The sequence below is a fragment of the Anabas testudineus genome, chromosome 24 (genome assembly GCF_900324465.2).
Source record: "Anabas testudineus chromosome 24, fAnaTes1.2, whole genome shotgun sequence".
Classification (NCBI taxonomy): Eukaryota; Metazoa; Chordata; class Actinopteri; order Anabantiformes; family Anabantidae; genus Anabas; species Anabas testudineus.
This window is the reverse complement of record NC_046632.1, coordinates 18,154,852-18,170,971: the sequence shown is the minus strand read 5'-3', so window position 1 is coordinate 18,170,971 and position 16,120 is coordinate 18,154,852. Positions and strand designations below refer to the sequence as shown.

At 41.6% G+C, this 16,120-nt stretch overlaps 1 protein-coding gene across 6 annotated transcripts in view; it reads right to left on the bottom strand.

The window, feature by feature from the left end:
* myo6a (myosin VIa) overlaps window positions 1-16,120 on the bottom strand; it is a 95,475-nt gene that overhangs the window by 63,884 nt on the left and 15,471 nt on the right. For all 6 annotated transcript variants that reach the window (XM_026340694.1, XM_026340695.1, XM_026340697.1 and 3 more), the window contains exons 2-11: window positions 15,628-15,762; window positions 12,036-12,105; window positions 11,825-11,898; window positions 10,723-10,852; window positions 10,036-10,141; window positions 9,397-9,452; window positions 9,206-9,303; window positions 8,800-8,964; window positions 6,569-6,649; window positions 539-719 (exon numbers count right to left, since the gene is read on the bottom strand). In XM_026340694.1, coding sequence (XP_026196479.1) covers window positions 539-719; window positions 6,569-6,649; window positions 8,800-8,964; window positions 9,206-9,303; window positions 9,397-9,452; window positions 10,036-10,141; window positions 10,723-10,852; window positions 11,825-11,898; window positions 12,036-12,105; window positions 15,628-15,744 — 1,078 coding nt within the window. In that variant the 5' untranslated portion in view covers window positions 15,745-15,762. The remainder of the gene's footprint in view (window positions 1-538; window positions 720-6,568; window positions 6,650-8,799; window positions 8,965-9,205; window positions 9,304-9,396; window positions 9,453-10,035; window positions 10,142-10,722; window positions 10,853-11,824; window positions 11,899-12,035; window positions 12,106-15,627; window positions 15,763-16,120) is intronic.

Here is a 16,120-nt window from a genome sequence, read left to right as displayed (position 1 = left end):
GACCAGTCGACCAGTGTTTTTGTATTGTTGCGAGTTAGATGAAGATCGGAGCACATTTTATGACAAATTCATGCAAAATTCCATGTAACCGCAAAGGGTTCACAAAGTTTTTCTTGCAACTGGTTGAACTGATGGAAACCAAAAGGGCTGAAAGAGCGTAGAAAACAACTGGCGAGCGGCGAAGAATTGTTTCTCTGGTGAAGAAATACAGTTGACCAGATCAAGAACGCCCTCCAGCATGTGGAGAAGACTTAACCTGAATAAACTACAAAATGGAAACCACTGGTACTGAGAGTCTCAGAATGATGAAGACCAGATTAGAGTTTACAAAAAAAAAAATAAATATATATATATATATATCTATTTAAAAAATGAGCTGCAGCTAAGGCCTTGACAGTGAAGCATGGTGGAGGTAGTGTTATGGTCTGGACATGTGTGGCTGCTTAAAGAAATGGTTTTTATTGATGACTGGAACTGAAACGCTCTGTAACAGTCTAGTCCATCACCGGACCTGAATCCAGTTATCACCGCAGCTCACCTGATGTGCTCCCAGCCTCCTCGAAGTCGATGTTTCCGAGGTGCAGCACCCCAGCCACCACCCTGAACAGATCCAGTTTCTCCGTGTCGTCCAGGCCGATCTTCTTCATTGCCACACACATGCGGTTGAAGTCACCTTGGTCATCCAGCAGTGGGTCCTTCAACGGGCCCGACTTCATGTGCTAAAAAACAGGACAGAGGTCAGACAGTTTGTGTTAATGGAGCGTCCTTCGCACTCACAGATCTACCTTTGTTCCTTCTCTGCACAGCCTACTCATCCACCTTCCACTCTGCAAACACACCAAGTAATATTTACCTCTTTTTCTCATTTGGTTCAAACCACTCATTCTGCCCTCCTACTGTTCTGTCAGCTTTACTTATCCTTCATTTCTTCACCTTCTACTTCCCCTAAAGCACTCACAGCTGTCCCTGTTTCTTTAATTCATCTTTCCATTCAAACTATTTGCCTTCAGTCTGTCTCAGGTATTCTCCTGCCTGTCAGCCTCTTCTCCTATTGTGTGGTCCTTTTGCTTTGTTGAAATGTTTTGCATTATGTGACGTGTGCAGCTTTGTCTAACCAGCATTTTATAAATCTTAGTTTGAAAAAATCAGATTGACCTTAATCCTCTAATCACCCTTGAGAATTATTACATTTTATTTTCAAGTTGCTCAATAAACTTCTCTTTGACGAAACGTTTACTGTCAAAAATCCTACATTGACCCACCACAGCACATACTGAATAACAGTTTTTCCTTGAATATACTTCACAGATAAACTCTAAGAAGCAGTGCAAGAAATAAATCTCAACTCTTAGCACAGAGGAAGCAAAGACGGTAAAGTAGGAAAGACACACACCTGGAAAAACCACTCGAGAATGTCACAGTCTGATGATATCTGCAGGCTAAACTGCTGTAGCTGCCATCTCCTCTGTGTCCCGTGTGATTGGTTCCAATATTTAATCAAGATCTTGCTGGATTTGCGTCAAGTTTTTTTGTCAAATCGTTCTGAACAGTGTTTGTTGTGTCTGAGAAGTTAGGAAAAAACTAACACTAGAGGCGCTTTGTTTAATGGTTGGATAATTTTCTGCTTTTAGTTTTTAGTTTGATGAGAAAAATGTGATGCAGATCTGGTCAAATGCACCACTATGCAAAACATGTAGTCTTTTTCTTTTTAAAAGACAGAGCATGATCTAAATTAACAAATAAGTAAGGATTTACATCAGTGAGGAGAACCAGCACCTCGAGGTGTCTGGTGTTTAAACTGATCATCATATTCCATAAAGATGATTCAGTTCAAGGGTTTGGTTTCTTGACTGCATCATTACCTGAGTGAAAAAGGTTTTTTACTTGTCTGTTAGGAGGATAACTCACAATTGCTCAATGTTTCTTATAAACTTGCATAAATAAATAATTTCCTATGAGCTTGTTTTAATGTCTTTCTGCCCCCTAGTGGCCAGAAATTGACAAACTCTGCCTTAATACAGTTTGTCATTATTAAAACACAATTGAGAGAATGACATTTGCACCGACTTGACAGGGATATGTTGCTAGATACTGGCAGGTTGATTTTATAGGTTTATGGGAAAATAAAGGACGTAACTCCTCCTTATCTAATGCTGAAAAGCTGTTTATTATTCTATAAATCGTTCTATAAATCGTTCTAATTGCAATTTCAAATGAAAGTAAAAGTAATATTGACCTCTTGCTTTGTCTATTGCATTAATCAGACAGGATCTGCTCTCTGAATAGAGCAATAATGACCTCCTACCAATGCACTGGATTTATCTGAGGCCATGTCCCAGAAAATAAAATGGAAAGATGTTTGCTGTTTTAAATAAGCATTTGGTTTCTCTGCTCTGCTTTGAAATGATGAAACTGGTTCATTGTTTGTGGACACAAACAGGAAGACATGTGCTACCGCACTGTGACATTCAAGATGAGACGTACAAATCTTAAGGGACGACTCTGAATTTTCTACACAGCAGAGCAAAGTAGAAAAGAGGATACGAAGCAGACTAGAGGTGAAAGGAAGATTAGAATCAGCATGCATTAACTCCCAAACTGTCAGAGAAGATGTGAAACCACCACAGCTGAGGCTTCTCAACATTCACACTAACATCAAGATTTTAAAGAATCCTTCAGAAGCAAAGAGGAGGAACACCAAATCACCTGGACATCCTGTGTGATAGGAGACGGGGCAGCGAGGAGACATACAGCAGTCATCAGTGATTAGAGCACAGACCGGACCTCTATATAATTAGCAAATCAGCCTTTAGAGCATTTGTTATCTGACTTAAGGGAGTGGTTCGAAGCTCAAACTTCTCTTAACTGAATTCAAGGTTACATTAGGGTGAATGCACAGAACTTCTCTCTAATGCTGGATTGTATTGAATATTATCTGAGGCGTGTTTCTGTCCAGTTTTCCCTCCTGATGCTGAGTTTAAGCACAAAGCTGAGGATGTTTTTGTACGTGTTATTTCTCCTGAGCCTCTTCCCAGTTGTTCTCTGAAGCAGTGAACTAAAGCAAAAGGATTTCACAAAACCAAACTTCTGAGGACAAGTCCCAGAACGAAACACTTCTTTCCAACTGTTTGTGTTTTGTACCTTTCTCAGTACAAAACACGCCTCCTATTCAAACCGGCCTGCAGCGATTACAGCAGCTGTTCCTGCAGTCTGGTCATCGCTTGTTGTGTTTTTAGGCCTAATTATTGTTATTTGGTTCTTTGTTGCTTTGCCGAGTGCTGCTGCTGTTTGACACCTCTTCACATTCACCCATCGTGCTTAATGAAAGTTCGTCCTTGCGTAACTTTTCTCTTTCATGTACATTTTCCATGGTTTTCTCCTTTTGGTTGTTTCCTCACAAAGAAAACTTCACCTTTATTTATTCTGATGTTGGTTTAAGGTTGACAAGGACATATCAGCAAGAGAATCAGGATGGTTTAGATTAAATTCTCTGCCTATTAGATCGAAAATAAAACAGTTTTATAGCTGTAAACCACCTCAATCTACTGGAAAATAAACTTTCATCAGTGCTGTACTTAATCTACCATTTGTGATAAATTCAGACCTGAAATTTCAAAAGGTCATTTTTACAGCTCTGCAATACAAGTATAATTCAGACAGGTCAGAGCTGGACGGACATGACAATTTAAAAAATAGGTCTAAAAGAGATGGAAGTGCTGCTTTGGAACGATACCAGGCAGCTATATATATATATATATATATATATATATATATATATATATATATATATATATATATGCGCACTTGATCAGTGCACTCAAAGTTAACTGGCCTGTGGAGAGGCCACTAAACCATTTTAATCTCACGAACCATCAGGATGAAATCTGCTGCTTTTTACAACCCTAATTAAAAGCACATTTCTGCTTTCTATTTAATTTCAGACTCTGTGTTTAAGCCAAGAAAAAGCAGCTCATAAGATTTATTCACACTTGAAAACTCACAGCATGTTGATGGTGAGTAAGGAGGCTTCAGTCAGGTTTTCAATTTAAGTTGCATCAAAACTAAACTACAATGACAGCTATGTTTTTACCGAGAATACAACTAAAACCAGATAAAATATTCAGTTATTATAATGAGAATGTTGACAATCACACTAAAAGACATGATGTTTGATCCTATCTATAAAATGTGGATCTCTAATGCTATTAGCACAGTTAGAGAAAGATTTAGATTGAGATCAATTAGAATTAGCATCACGAAATGTGGAGCTTCAGCGATCTGCTCCACTACAGGAAGCTCTGTCCAGAGAACTAAAATGGAAGAAACCTCCAGACATCTTGAGTTAACTGAACTTCCAAATAGTTTTTAACATTATGATGCAAATACAAATATCAAAAGTGAAGATACACTAGAAATACTATAAAGACTTTATGACTATATGTCTCAGTATGATTGAATTTATGAGTCTCTGTAGAATAGTCCTCCATTTCTCACCAATCTCTGCTCCATGTTCCTCTTAATAGCTATAATAATTAATAATGCTGCACTGTGGGGAATGCCACATACAGCCCCAGTAATGGAAAACTAGCTCATAATTAATCGAAGGCCGAAGGCAGAGGAAGCAGCTCATTTCACATGATGAGGTTTTCTTATTAATGCAGCGTATTAGATGTCTTTGTGCAGAGGCTCCTAGCCACGCTGCTAATTAAAATGTTTGCTGTTTGAATATAAGCATCTGAACTTATTCTGAAAATTAGTGCATTATATAAGCAGAGCTGCTTTGCAGTGAGGAATTCCAGAGCAGAAACATAACAACGCTAATGGAGAACGTGAGAGTGTCTTTGTTATTCACATAATCTGGTGCAGAGGTTCATTTCTTTAATGTGGCTGGAGCAGAACGAGCTTCCATAAGTACATGAACAGATTCAAAATATTCTCTGCTTTGCTGTCTGGATTTTCTCAGCTGCCTGAGGACAGAGCACAAGTTTCCTTCTTTTTGTAGACAAATTGCAGCAAATCAAGCCAAAGTGTGAACAAACACAGTTACAGTTACAGTCTGTGCTTCAGTGTCTCTCTTGTAAATTGCTGTAGATTAAAGTGCCTACCTGTAATACAAGTGAACATCATCAGAGCATAGTGTTGTTAGGGACCTTTGTGGGAGTTTTATAGAAAATAATAACCACTGCAGCATAGAGGGGATTTTAAATCCAACACAAAAAATGAAGTGAACTGATTCTGGGCTGAGTTTGTCTGCAGTATTCCTCAGCGAGTCACATTTATTCTTCTTCCAAAGAAAGAAAACTAATTATCTGTCCCAGTCGATCACAAGATTTGCTTTTATTGTTTCTATGGGTGGGGGATTTCCAGGACAATGGATTAACAGATAAAGTGAACACAGAGAGAACAGAGGAGGTGATGCGCTGCGGATTTAAGACACAAACTATCCTGCACAAAAGAAAAACTGAGTAGCCGACGGCAGTAAATCTGAACGAATCTGCTGAGTCAGCTTTAATGAGACTCTGGTGGAGTTCGCAGAGCGACTGTTTCCTTTCTTACGGCCCACTGGGTGATGAGAGGCTTCAGTTTGCACAAGCTTGTAACTGAGACTGAGAATTAACATGGGGGACACAAAGACAGTGCAGCCACAGCGCTGACAGTCCTCACTGGAGTTAAATTAAAAAAAAAAAAACACTTTAAAGTTCATGAACTGTTCATTTAAAAGAAGCTAAGTTACAACTGCACTCACAGGACAAAAGACAGAGGTGCTGAGAGACACTGCTGCTCTCAGCAACACAGAACTATTTACACACTGCACTACCTGTTTCAGTCATTCATCTAGTTTACTCAGCTAAAAAATATGTTTTTATTCAACTTAACTCAGTAAAAATAACGTAACTGCGACAGGACAACATCTTCGATAAGATAGTGAAGATATGTTGACTAATAATGTAAATGTCAAGTCACACACACATTATCTTATAAAGTCTATCTTATCAATTAAATGTGCACAAGGGAAGAAGGTGGACTGAATTCAAACAGAGAAATGTCTTTAAAGAACGAGGCTGAAATTCTCCTTATCTAAAGTGCTTTTATTGCCTAAGACCAACATGGCTCAGGACTCAAACTTCAGTTTAGTTGCATTAGAACGTAACTTTCAGGAGACAGGAGCTCCTTATCTCTGATCTTCTTAGTCCAAATCACTTTTCCACGACAGCTTCCTCGACTGGAGGTTGTAATGTCACTTTGCTTTGTACTAAACCCAACGTTGCTCATTCACTGATGCTTCTGTCTAAATCTAAACTAATTCTTATTTCAGTTCAATTTAATACTTTGGTTCAGATCTTTTGAAAATATCTACAGCATGGACATGAACAGAAGACATTCCCCCCACATCGTCAGCGCTGTCTGTCCCTTCTCAACGTGCTGCACGTTGTTTTCCGTTCTCCTGTGGCCATTCAGGATGTAACCTCCTGTTTCCCATCCAGGAATATTTACGACACCGTTCTGAAACCTTTTACTGTGGAGTGTGGCTCAGATAATAAAAACCTGAATGAAGGCTGTACTGTACCTCTGTGCTCTTGCGGTTCTGCAGGATCTGTTTGTCAGTGTCTTTGCTGGCGAAGAACCGAGTACATCCTCTGTTCAGGTACTGAAACACACAGAAAGAGGAAAAATCAGAACTAAACAGTGATTAAAGCTGAATTAAGATCATAACTAAAAACAGATGCACTGACGGTGATGAGACATTTTACATGAACTACAAACAAGTGAGTGAAGATTGGAGCTGGAGCTTTTATTTTGTGGAGAAGCCACAGGGACGACTCTGTGTTCATTCTGTGTTCTTATATTTCTTCAGCGTTTCACAAATGGTGACGGCGGCTCTGCAGCAGCTCGTTCATTATTACCTCTTAGAAAACACCCCAGCGTCGTCCCGAAGCTCCAGAGTGCTCTGTTAGACACTGCTGCTCGGGTTGTACGGTCGACTTTTCCTCCCAAACATCTAATATCAGAACCAGGCTGCATCTTTGAGCCAAGACAAAGTTTTATCCCATGTAGAGCGTGGGACACGTGGGACGTCTCAGAACCCTGAGTCAACATGTTCTGCGTGGAGATGACGTCATGGAAGATCCTGGCTCCAGCGTTTAGTCTGTTGTGTCTTTTGGCCAATTCAGTGCATTCAAGTGTTCGATAGGTGAATTCAGGACTTTGTATATTTGCCTAATTATCATTCCCCCTCTCTTCTTTTCCTGATTCTATTTTCTCTAAATGTTTCCACATATTTTTCCTCTGACATCTCTGTCCTTATTAAACTGATCTTAAAGCAAACACGTCTCTATCTGGCAGATATTGGACGTGTACATTTCCTGAGAACATCTTGTGCTAATAGAGGACTTTACTTTGATTGATGTGTTTTATATAATTTAAGACAGAGTGTTCGTCTCTCTCTGCACTTGCTGAATCTCTTTAAACCAAAGACATCCTTTTAAAAACACCCTGAACAAACCTGCTCCCCTTGAACGTGCTGTACCCTCGTCTTGTCCCTCCCTCTGGTGTACATAACAAAACTTAAAGAGACTTCGTCTTAGCTGCTCAGCTCCGTCCTCGGCCGCTGTTACGGGCGCACTCACTGAATCGTTCTTAGTCTCTGCACCAGCAGGGAAAACTGCAGATATATGAAGCCATTAGAAGCTGTTCAACTGACTGTGGGAGGTGTAATAAGTTGCAGGGGGACACAGGCGACGACCACAGAACGAGCGTTAGCACTTTAAGGCCGGAGAATGACGCAGGTGAGAATAAACTACTGAACCAACAGAAGCGATGACAATGTGAAACAGAAAGTGCCTTCAGAAGAGGTTTTCTTCTCCAGCAGCAGAAAAATGATTTAGCTCTTTACTGAGAGCAGCCGAGGAAACACAAAGCTGAGTTTAGCATAAATATGAAACTGAGCACGTGGAAACATCTGGATTATCTTGTGAACAGCACTGATAATCTGAGAGCAGGTCCTGTGGTCCTAGTAAGGCACCATCATGGGCACCCTGTCATGCTGCTGAGCATGGGGAGTGAAGTGCAGCCAGTCTGGTCAAACCCCACCAAAGAACCACTGCAGGACTCAGGTGATGTTGAGCTTCACGTTACTGCAGATGCAGCTGCCCACACAGTGCTGCTACGACTATTCTTAAGAAACAAAGAAGAATTTCATTTGGTTTCTTTACTGTTGCTGCTTCTACAAATATTTGATTTCACCGTTTCCTCTGTTTTTCCTTCAGCTCTGTTTCTCCCAGTCACTCTGGAGCACACTTCACTTTTTATGTACATGCAGTTTTATTTGTTGTCCTCGTGTTTCGTTCCTAAGTACTTGAGAATCATCTAACTTTTGTACTTTGGAGCTGTGGTGCTGACAGGTGAGACGTCCAAAGATCAATACTCCTGTCTTCAGAAAGCCAACAGCCATCATCTGTGCATCACCCACTTCGCTGTGTGTATCTTGAAATGGGTGATTTATGTTTAGGACAGAACAAACAGTCCTGTTGGCAAACTGAAACACTGGATCCTCACCTGACAGGCTAATAAACACAGAGCAGCGTCTGTACAACAACCACACAGGCTCCAGCTTAAATGAAGATGTGATGCCAAAGGCAGCAGAGCTCAGGGACAGTTCTGCACCACAGTGAGTCTGGTTGGGCTGAACCAGGGTGAGTCACCAGCATGTTCAGTCTGCAGTGACTTGGCCTGAAGCACGTCCGCTTCGTACATGTTCAGCCCACGTCTTTACGACACATCACATGTATAAACTCGTACCCTGAACGTGTCCGGGGAGCTGAGGTGGAACTTCTGCCTGATGTCTTCAGAGGCTCCGGCGCACAGTCGGTAGAAGATGTGGTAGTTTCTCTCCTCTGGGCCTTGTCTGCAGATCCTCGACTTCTCCAGCAGGTAGTGAGACACGAAGCCACCGACCACAGCGTTCTGACGAGAAAAACAGGACCTGTCAAGTTCATATCCTGAATTTATGGGAGTATTATTTTATAGCATGTGAACAGGTCGGCAGGGTCACAGAGACCAGAGGAAACTGAGGCTTCATTTAGTGTTTGTTTCTGCTGAGTAAGCATCTGACAACACTTCATAAAGTGGGTATAAAAGATCAATATAAACACTTCATGTAATAATAAGGAGGCTGCTGGGCATCATATTCATTTGATAACTGTACCTTCTCATTGAAGTGGATTTCTACAAACTTTCCGAAGCGACTGCTGTTGTTGTTCCGAACTGTTTTGGCATTTCCGAAAGCTTCCAGCAAAGGATTTGCTGCAGGATTGAAGAAGGACAACAAATGAAACACTGAGTCAAAGAGGGGAAACTGTGGTTTGAACTGATGCAAAGAGCAGAAGTGAATCTTACCTTCCACTATTCTCTCATCTATATCCTGACCCGTTCCGTACGAGGTTGTCAAGTATCTGTGGTGAAACACACGACACACGTTGTGCTGCACATTTAGAACAAGTGCAGCGTTTACTCAGACACACACAGATTTCTACTTCACATCACTGGGACTTTTCTTTTCTTAAGTTTACTGTAATTTTCTTAACTGCACAGACTTGTTGTAAATTGCCTTTCAGACCAATTACTGATCAGATCAGAGCTGCACAACAGAAATACAGAGGGAACAGTTTGTTCAGGTCTGAACCACTCGTGAACTTTGTTCTTAGGTACGAGAAAACTGATTCTCTTAAATCTTACGTGAACATTAAGAACAAACCTTTTTCATACGAGTGATTCAGATTTTTTTTATTTGATGGTTGCAAATAAACACATTTTTATGTTTACATGTTTTTATGTTTTTGCATTTATGCTTGTGACTTAACACTCTGACTCCATATAGACCCTCAGGAACACACCGAGCACCGACCTCTTGGTAAAAACCTCCAAATGTTGGAGTCAAGTTAAAATACATTACAGTACTACATCTTAGTATTAGATCAAAGTCCAGGATGAGCTCATTTATCAGGTTCACATTTCGTCTGAAGAACAGACTCTCACCTGAGAACAAACTTGGTGTTTTCGGTCTTCCCGGCTCCGGACTCCCCTGATACGATGATGGACTGGCTCATCTTCAGGACCTTCATGTCCCTGTACGCCTTATCAGCTGACCGAGCGACACACACAGAAGCAGCTGTCACGTCACACTCCCCAAACCTTACTCCAATAATCATGTAGATATTTTATTTTAAAACTGTTGAACTATTATTAGTCAGTCGGAGTGAAGCGTGATGTGATGTGTGATGTTCTGGGGCTGCAGGAAATCTGAGCGCTGACTGCCATCTGGTGGACAGATCAGAAACTACAGCAGCAGATGACACTGCAGTGAAGACACTGAACTCAGCAGTTAGTGTTTCTGTTCAGTCAAACTGTGAGTGGAAAAGGCTCAAGCTAAGCTAAATGTAATCCAAGTGTCTCAGTGAATTGAGCCTTACAGAGACCAGGTTAATGGCACATCAATAAAACATGAGCTCGGACTGACCTGACTGTATCTAACCTGTTGCTATTAATCATTATAAACACAGTCTCCCTCCCACAGAGGAAACTGCAGCACACTGAGCAGATAACAAATGTAAAGCAGGTAAAGCAGACGTACAAACCGTCGACTGAACCCAAACTAAACTCATTTAGTGCTAAACAAGGAGTCAGTCTGATTGAAAGTGAGAGGAAGGAGATGTGTTCACTGACCAATGGCGTAGACGTGCGGCGGCAGCGTTCCCAGCGACCTGCCCTGGTACTGCTTGATAGTCTCCGGCGAGTAAAGCTTTGGGATGTCATAGTACGGGTTCACGGCGATCAGGATGTTGGCTACAAATGTCTGGTTGTGGAGAAGAAGAAGGAGGACGAGGGAAAAATTAATTAGGAATAAATGTTGATGAAGGGAGGATTTACTGCAGAATTCAATTCATTTCTATTCTCAGGTGAAGATGTTGGGGAAGGGTTGAGTCACTTCTGCTTCCAGCCACTAGATGTCAACGTGCACCAGGTCACAACAGGCATCAGCTGGAACGTGAAGTTTGTGGGTTCTGACGTGTTGTTAAAGGTCGAGTCCTGAATTAGATGAGTTTAGTTTATGTGTTAGGAAATTAATTAAGTCAGTGAGAGTGTCAGTAAAATAAATGTAACATGGATGTGGTTGTGAGCTGCCATTAGTGATTTAGTGACTTAGGAATCCTCTCCTCTAACTTCACCTTCCAAAAATAGTTTTATTAGATTTGAAAATGTCACTTTTTAAATGTTTATTTTCCTTTAGTTTAGTGAAAGTCTAATTAGCTCAGTAGTTTAGCTCATTATTGTTACCTACAGCAGGTGTTCAGTGGGTTATGTGACTGAAATAGAAAAGATGTGTGTGTGTGTGTGTGTGTGTGTGTGTGTGTGTGTGTGTGTGTGTGTGTGTGTGTGTGTGTGTGTGTGTGTGTGTCTGTGTGTGTGTGTGTGTCTGTGTGTGTGTGTGTGTGTGTCTGTGTGTGTGTGTGTGTGTGTATGCGCTCCACCCAACGCTGCTGAAGGCAGTTTAAACAAACAGCAGCTGGTTTCTCTCTCACCTTGTTCTAAGCTCTGACTGTAGTTTGGTTTCATTAGGAAACATCAGACTTTAGTTTGACACATTGAACTACACTGTGTTCATACTGTAGGACAAACAGACCTGTTTGTTTGAAAAAATGACTTTAAATTCTAATTCACAGAACACTACAGGCCTGAGAACGACGTACTTACAGGTTTGAGGTTAACATATTGTAGTACAGGTAGTTAATGAAATGTTTAACTGCTCCCACGCGTCGACACTCACATAAATTTTGTCTTTGCTGTATCTCACACGAACGTTGTTGAGCAGAGTGGCTTCGTTCAAGTACATCAAAGAACCTGAGAGACAGAAACGTGACAACACAAAACTTAACATTAACACAGGTTCATCCAACTTTAAACTGTCACAGCCTGATAAAAACAGAGGATGAAAGGCAGCAACCAGGAGATTTAGTAGAAGCTGAAGTAACACCTACAGTTATCCTCCACGTGCTTGTTGACATCATCCTCTGCAGGGAAGACTTGGTTGATAGGAGCCAGAAATGTCTGTGAGAAAAGAGAAAAGGAGAAACATAAACTTTGGATGAATTAAATGTGGGGATGGTTAAAAGCAGTAATTAGCTACGAGTTCTGGTCAAATTAAGACTCAGGTTCATGACAGCTCTGCTGTCAATAAACCTGAGTGAGAACAATCGTAAGAGACTTGAGACTTGACTTGGACCGAGCATCTCTGCTCACTCAGCAGAAAACTCGACTCTTAGACAAAGAGAGAACAACTTATTTACAAAAGAGAACTCTTCATCTTAGTCAGCAGGTGCCACTGTTGTTACCTGTCAGTCCAAGCCTTTAGTTCTGTTAATCTAAGAACCTGATTTAGGCTGGACTAAGATTTCTGTGGCCCCTGAGCTGCTGCAGCTGAAAGCCTGATGAATTATTTGGAGGCAGGAGGAAACAGGATCAGAGTGAGGGGACAGACCGGCGACTGAGACATGAGGACGGTCGACACGTCCACAGCATGGAGCTATAACTCTGCATTATTAACCACTGAGTAAGGTCACAGGATGAAGTACCTGTCAGTACACTGCTCTGCTGTATTATAGTACCAGTCACACGCTGTGAAGCTTTTCTTGGTTGAACAACATCATGAGCTGAAAATTTAAGAGATGACTTTAGATTCCAGGATACGGCAAAAAGCATTTTAGTTAGTTGAAGCGCTGCTACATGTTCTCTGAAGTCGTACTCTGCTTCAAAGGCATTAGCTGCCCACACATTTTACATTCTCCAAGCTAAAACCAACCACGACGAACTCCAAAGGTTTTAACACACGTGACCTCGTTGTTTTGGAGAGCAGCGGTGTATCAGGCCAGTCGCTCCAACAGGCTGTGCTGCTGCAGGCTCCAGACATTTAATCTGTCCAATTAAAGAGGCGCTGCAGTGCCAAGGTGAGGTACAGTTGATTCATTCTTTCCAGTGGCAGCATGTTCCACATTCCCAGTCCAAACTGGACAGATTCCAGAACCGTGAGCCACGTGAGGAGAACGGAGAGGAGAGGAGGAGGTGAAGGGTGACGCAAGGCCAATAATGTAAAAATAATACAAACTGAACACAGTTCATCCTTCAGCACCTCCAACGTGGAGGGAGGATACATAAAAAGTGATTCCTGGTCACTGTTAATAAAAGTCATAACTTTTAGATTTTCAGTGAATAATAACACGTTGTACAGATTCTCGTGGACAGATTTCTTAGCAGAGATGTTTTAGAGGTGAAATGCTGTGCGTGCCAGCATCCTACTGTACAAGGCCATGCTGCTGAGCTCTCATCACAATGATGTTATTTTGTTTGTCTGGCTCCAACAAACTTCATGTGTCGTTATTTATATACAGTGACTATAAAAAGCTTTTACCTTTTATTTATTTATTTCACATTATTGAATCATGGTCGATTTAATTTGGTTTGTTCCATAATTTAACAAAGTGAAAACAGATCTTGACAAAGAACAGTTTGTTTATTTATTTAAATATTTGTCCTATTTTATTTAAATATCACAGTTATCCTCCACGGGTAGCAGGTAACAGCAACAGTTGTCTTCACCAGTTGAACTTTGAGGGGAGAGTGATCTAGAGTTGTTGTCGGAGACTCTGACGTCAACTAGAAGAAGGTTCTATGGTGCGACGACTCGAGAACTGACTCTAGGACTTGTGGTCTCAGTTCTCAGAGGACGTCCTGCTGTAGGCAGATTAACACTCATAGATTTAACTGATTCACCAGATTTTAGTCTGTGTACAGTACTCTACAGTCTGAGGCTTTGAGAGAACAGCCAACGAAGGCCAATCAGTCTGGAATTATCTCCTCAAATACTGGTTTGTATTAGAATTCCTGTTAGAAGACCTTCACATTACACTGAGCTACTTTAATAATCCAGTTCCTGCACCGACAGCTTCCTCCACTTCACTAATAACCAACACAGAGGCAGATCAAACTGTGGACACACAGAACCCACAGAACAAAGACTCAGCCACTGTGACTGATAGTCCACACGGGGATCACACTCTCTGTCTTTCTCCTGACGTCCATCCCAGGACGTCTGCCAGCAAGTGAACGCATCGTCAGACACTGGCACAAACTGGTTGCAGCAGGACAGACTGGACATTGTTCGGATCCTCCGCTGCAGCCGAAAAACTCACTGGACAACAGATCCAAAGAGTTATAGTGAGTAAATGTGATGTTTTATTGAACTGTGGGAACCAAAGATGAGCAGTTCCACCCTGACATTGGCCTCGCTGACTGTACTTCCAACCTCTACCTATAAAACTAAGTTATAGTCGGTTACATCAGTCAGTTGGAACAGCCCGTTTCCGGGAGACAAAATTCAGGGCAAAGGAATCTGATCATGTGACCGTGAAAGGCTGCAGCAATCACATAAGCCACACAGAGCTAACTGCAAAGTTAGACTTTAAGGATTGAAAGTCTGCATGTGAGCTCTACCTGAGAAAACTGTTTAAGTAAATCAACACCTGGAACCGCCGAGGAAGGGAAGACAAAAAACAAACCTGCACATCCACAAACTATTCTTGTGAAGAGAGGATTTCTGCATTGTAAATATCAGGAGACCCAGTTAACTTTATATAGTGCTGATTAGGTGAAGAGCAAAGATAAGAGTCATAATAAGTAGTAAACAGGTGAAGTCAATGTTCCTGGAGACAGAGAGTGGTCACATGCAGCACAGGAAGGTAATAAAGACTCTAACCGAAGAGGATAAAGCAATAAATTACAGTGAAGAGCGAGACAGCGAGAGGCAGGGTTTACTGTTGTAGTTAGAGTTATTAGATGTAAAGAAACATGTAAGAAAGCTGCAGCCGTGCATCACACAGTGCAAACACTCTGTAGGTGCTGAGATCCGTGTTCCCATTAAACCGTGAGAGGCCTGTGTTTTATAGGCTGACGGTAAACAGAAGGGAACACTCGGTCACACAGGCTTTCCGGGGAAGGATTACAGAGACGGACACAGAGCTTTAGGGGTTACCGTGACGACGGCCTCTCAGCAGCATCAGGAAGCTTTGCTGAGGGTGAAATGTCACCTCATCCATCAGAAAAGTGAATTAACGGTGGAGATATCAAGGAGAGCCTGTTTGTCTTGCTGCGAGCAGCCACTTGACTTCAAACTGCTCTTATTAATTTTGTACTCGAGCACATTAGATCTTCAGGATCTGGAGGTGGATCACTGAGTGAATGATGCTTTATTAGAGTCAGTCAGAAAAAGCTGAACAAGCTGGACACAAGTCTGTGACAGCTAAACACACTGAAAAACACATGAATGAGAGCGTCTGAACACAGAGTGGGATTGGATTGATGATACAGCCCAACCTTCTGCTTCATACTGATAACACTGCTGCTTTAAAATGTGTGCTTGTGAGACCATTTATTGCCATTTACAGCATTTCCTCCTGTTATAAATGCAAAGACTGACGTAAACGTTGTACAGGACTGGAAAGATATGCTGTAAAAGCCAACACTACACTCTGGGTGGTGACTGAGGCTCATGGGTAAAACCTGGGTAACACCACTCACCTTTCCTCGCTGTTTGAGAGGTTCGATGGTGAGACTGTCTGTTCCAATGTCCACTATGGTTCCCAGCTGGAACCCGTCTGTTGGGTGGGGCGCCCACACCGGCTTCCCATCCTCCATCGCACTGCTCTGAAGGCTCTGGAAAACATGACAAAACAGTCAGAGTTGTGTTTTCTTCAGGCTCAAACACAAGATTTTTATGCATTAGACAGAAGATCATGAGCTGAATTCTACAACATCTGAGCTCATGTTGAAAATAAGTAATAAACATTATTTTCCACACTGCATCACGTCCTAAACAAACACATCAAATCTAATTTTATTTTATTTATTTAAGTTTAATATCACAATTAGCCTCTGTGAACTTTAAAGCCCCTAAAACACACAACACCCTGTGTCCTTAGAGCGTGTTGGTCTCCAGACCATCACACAGTGTTTTGTCTTCGCTTCTTTATCCACAGATACGGTGTTCGGCCTCTCCACCTGAATCAATAAA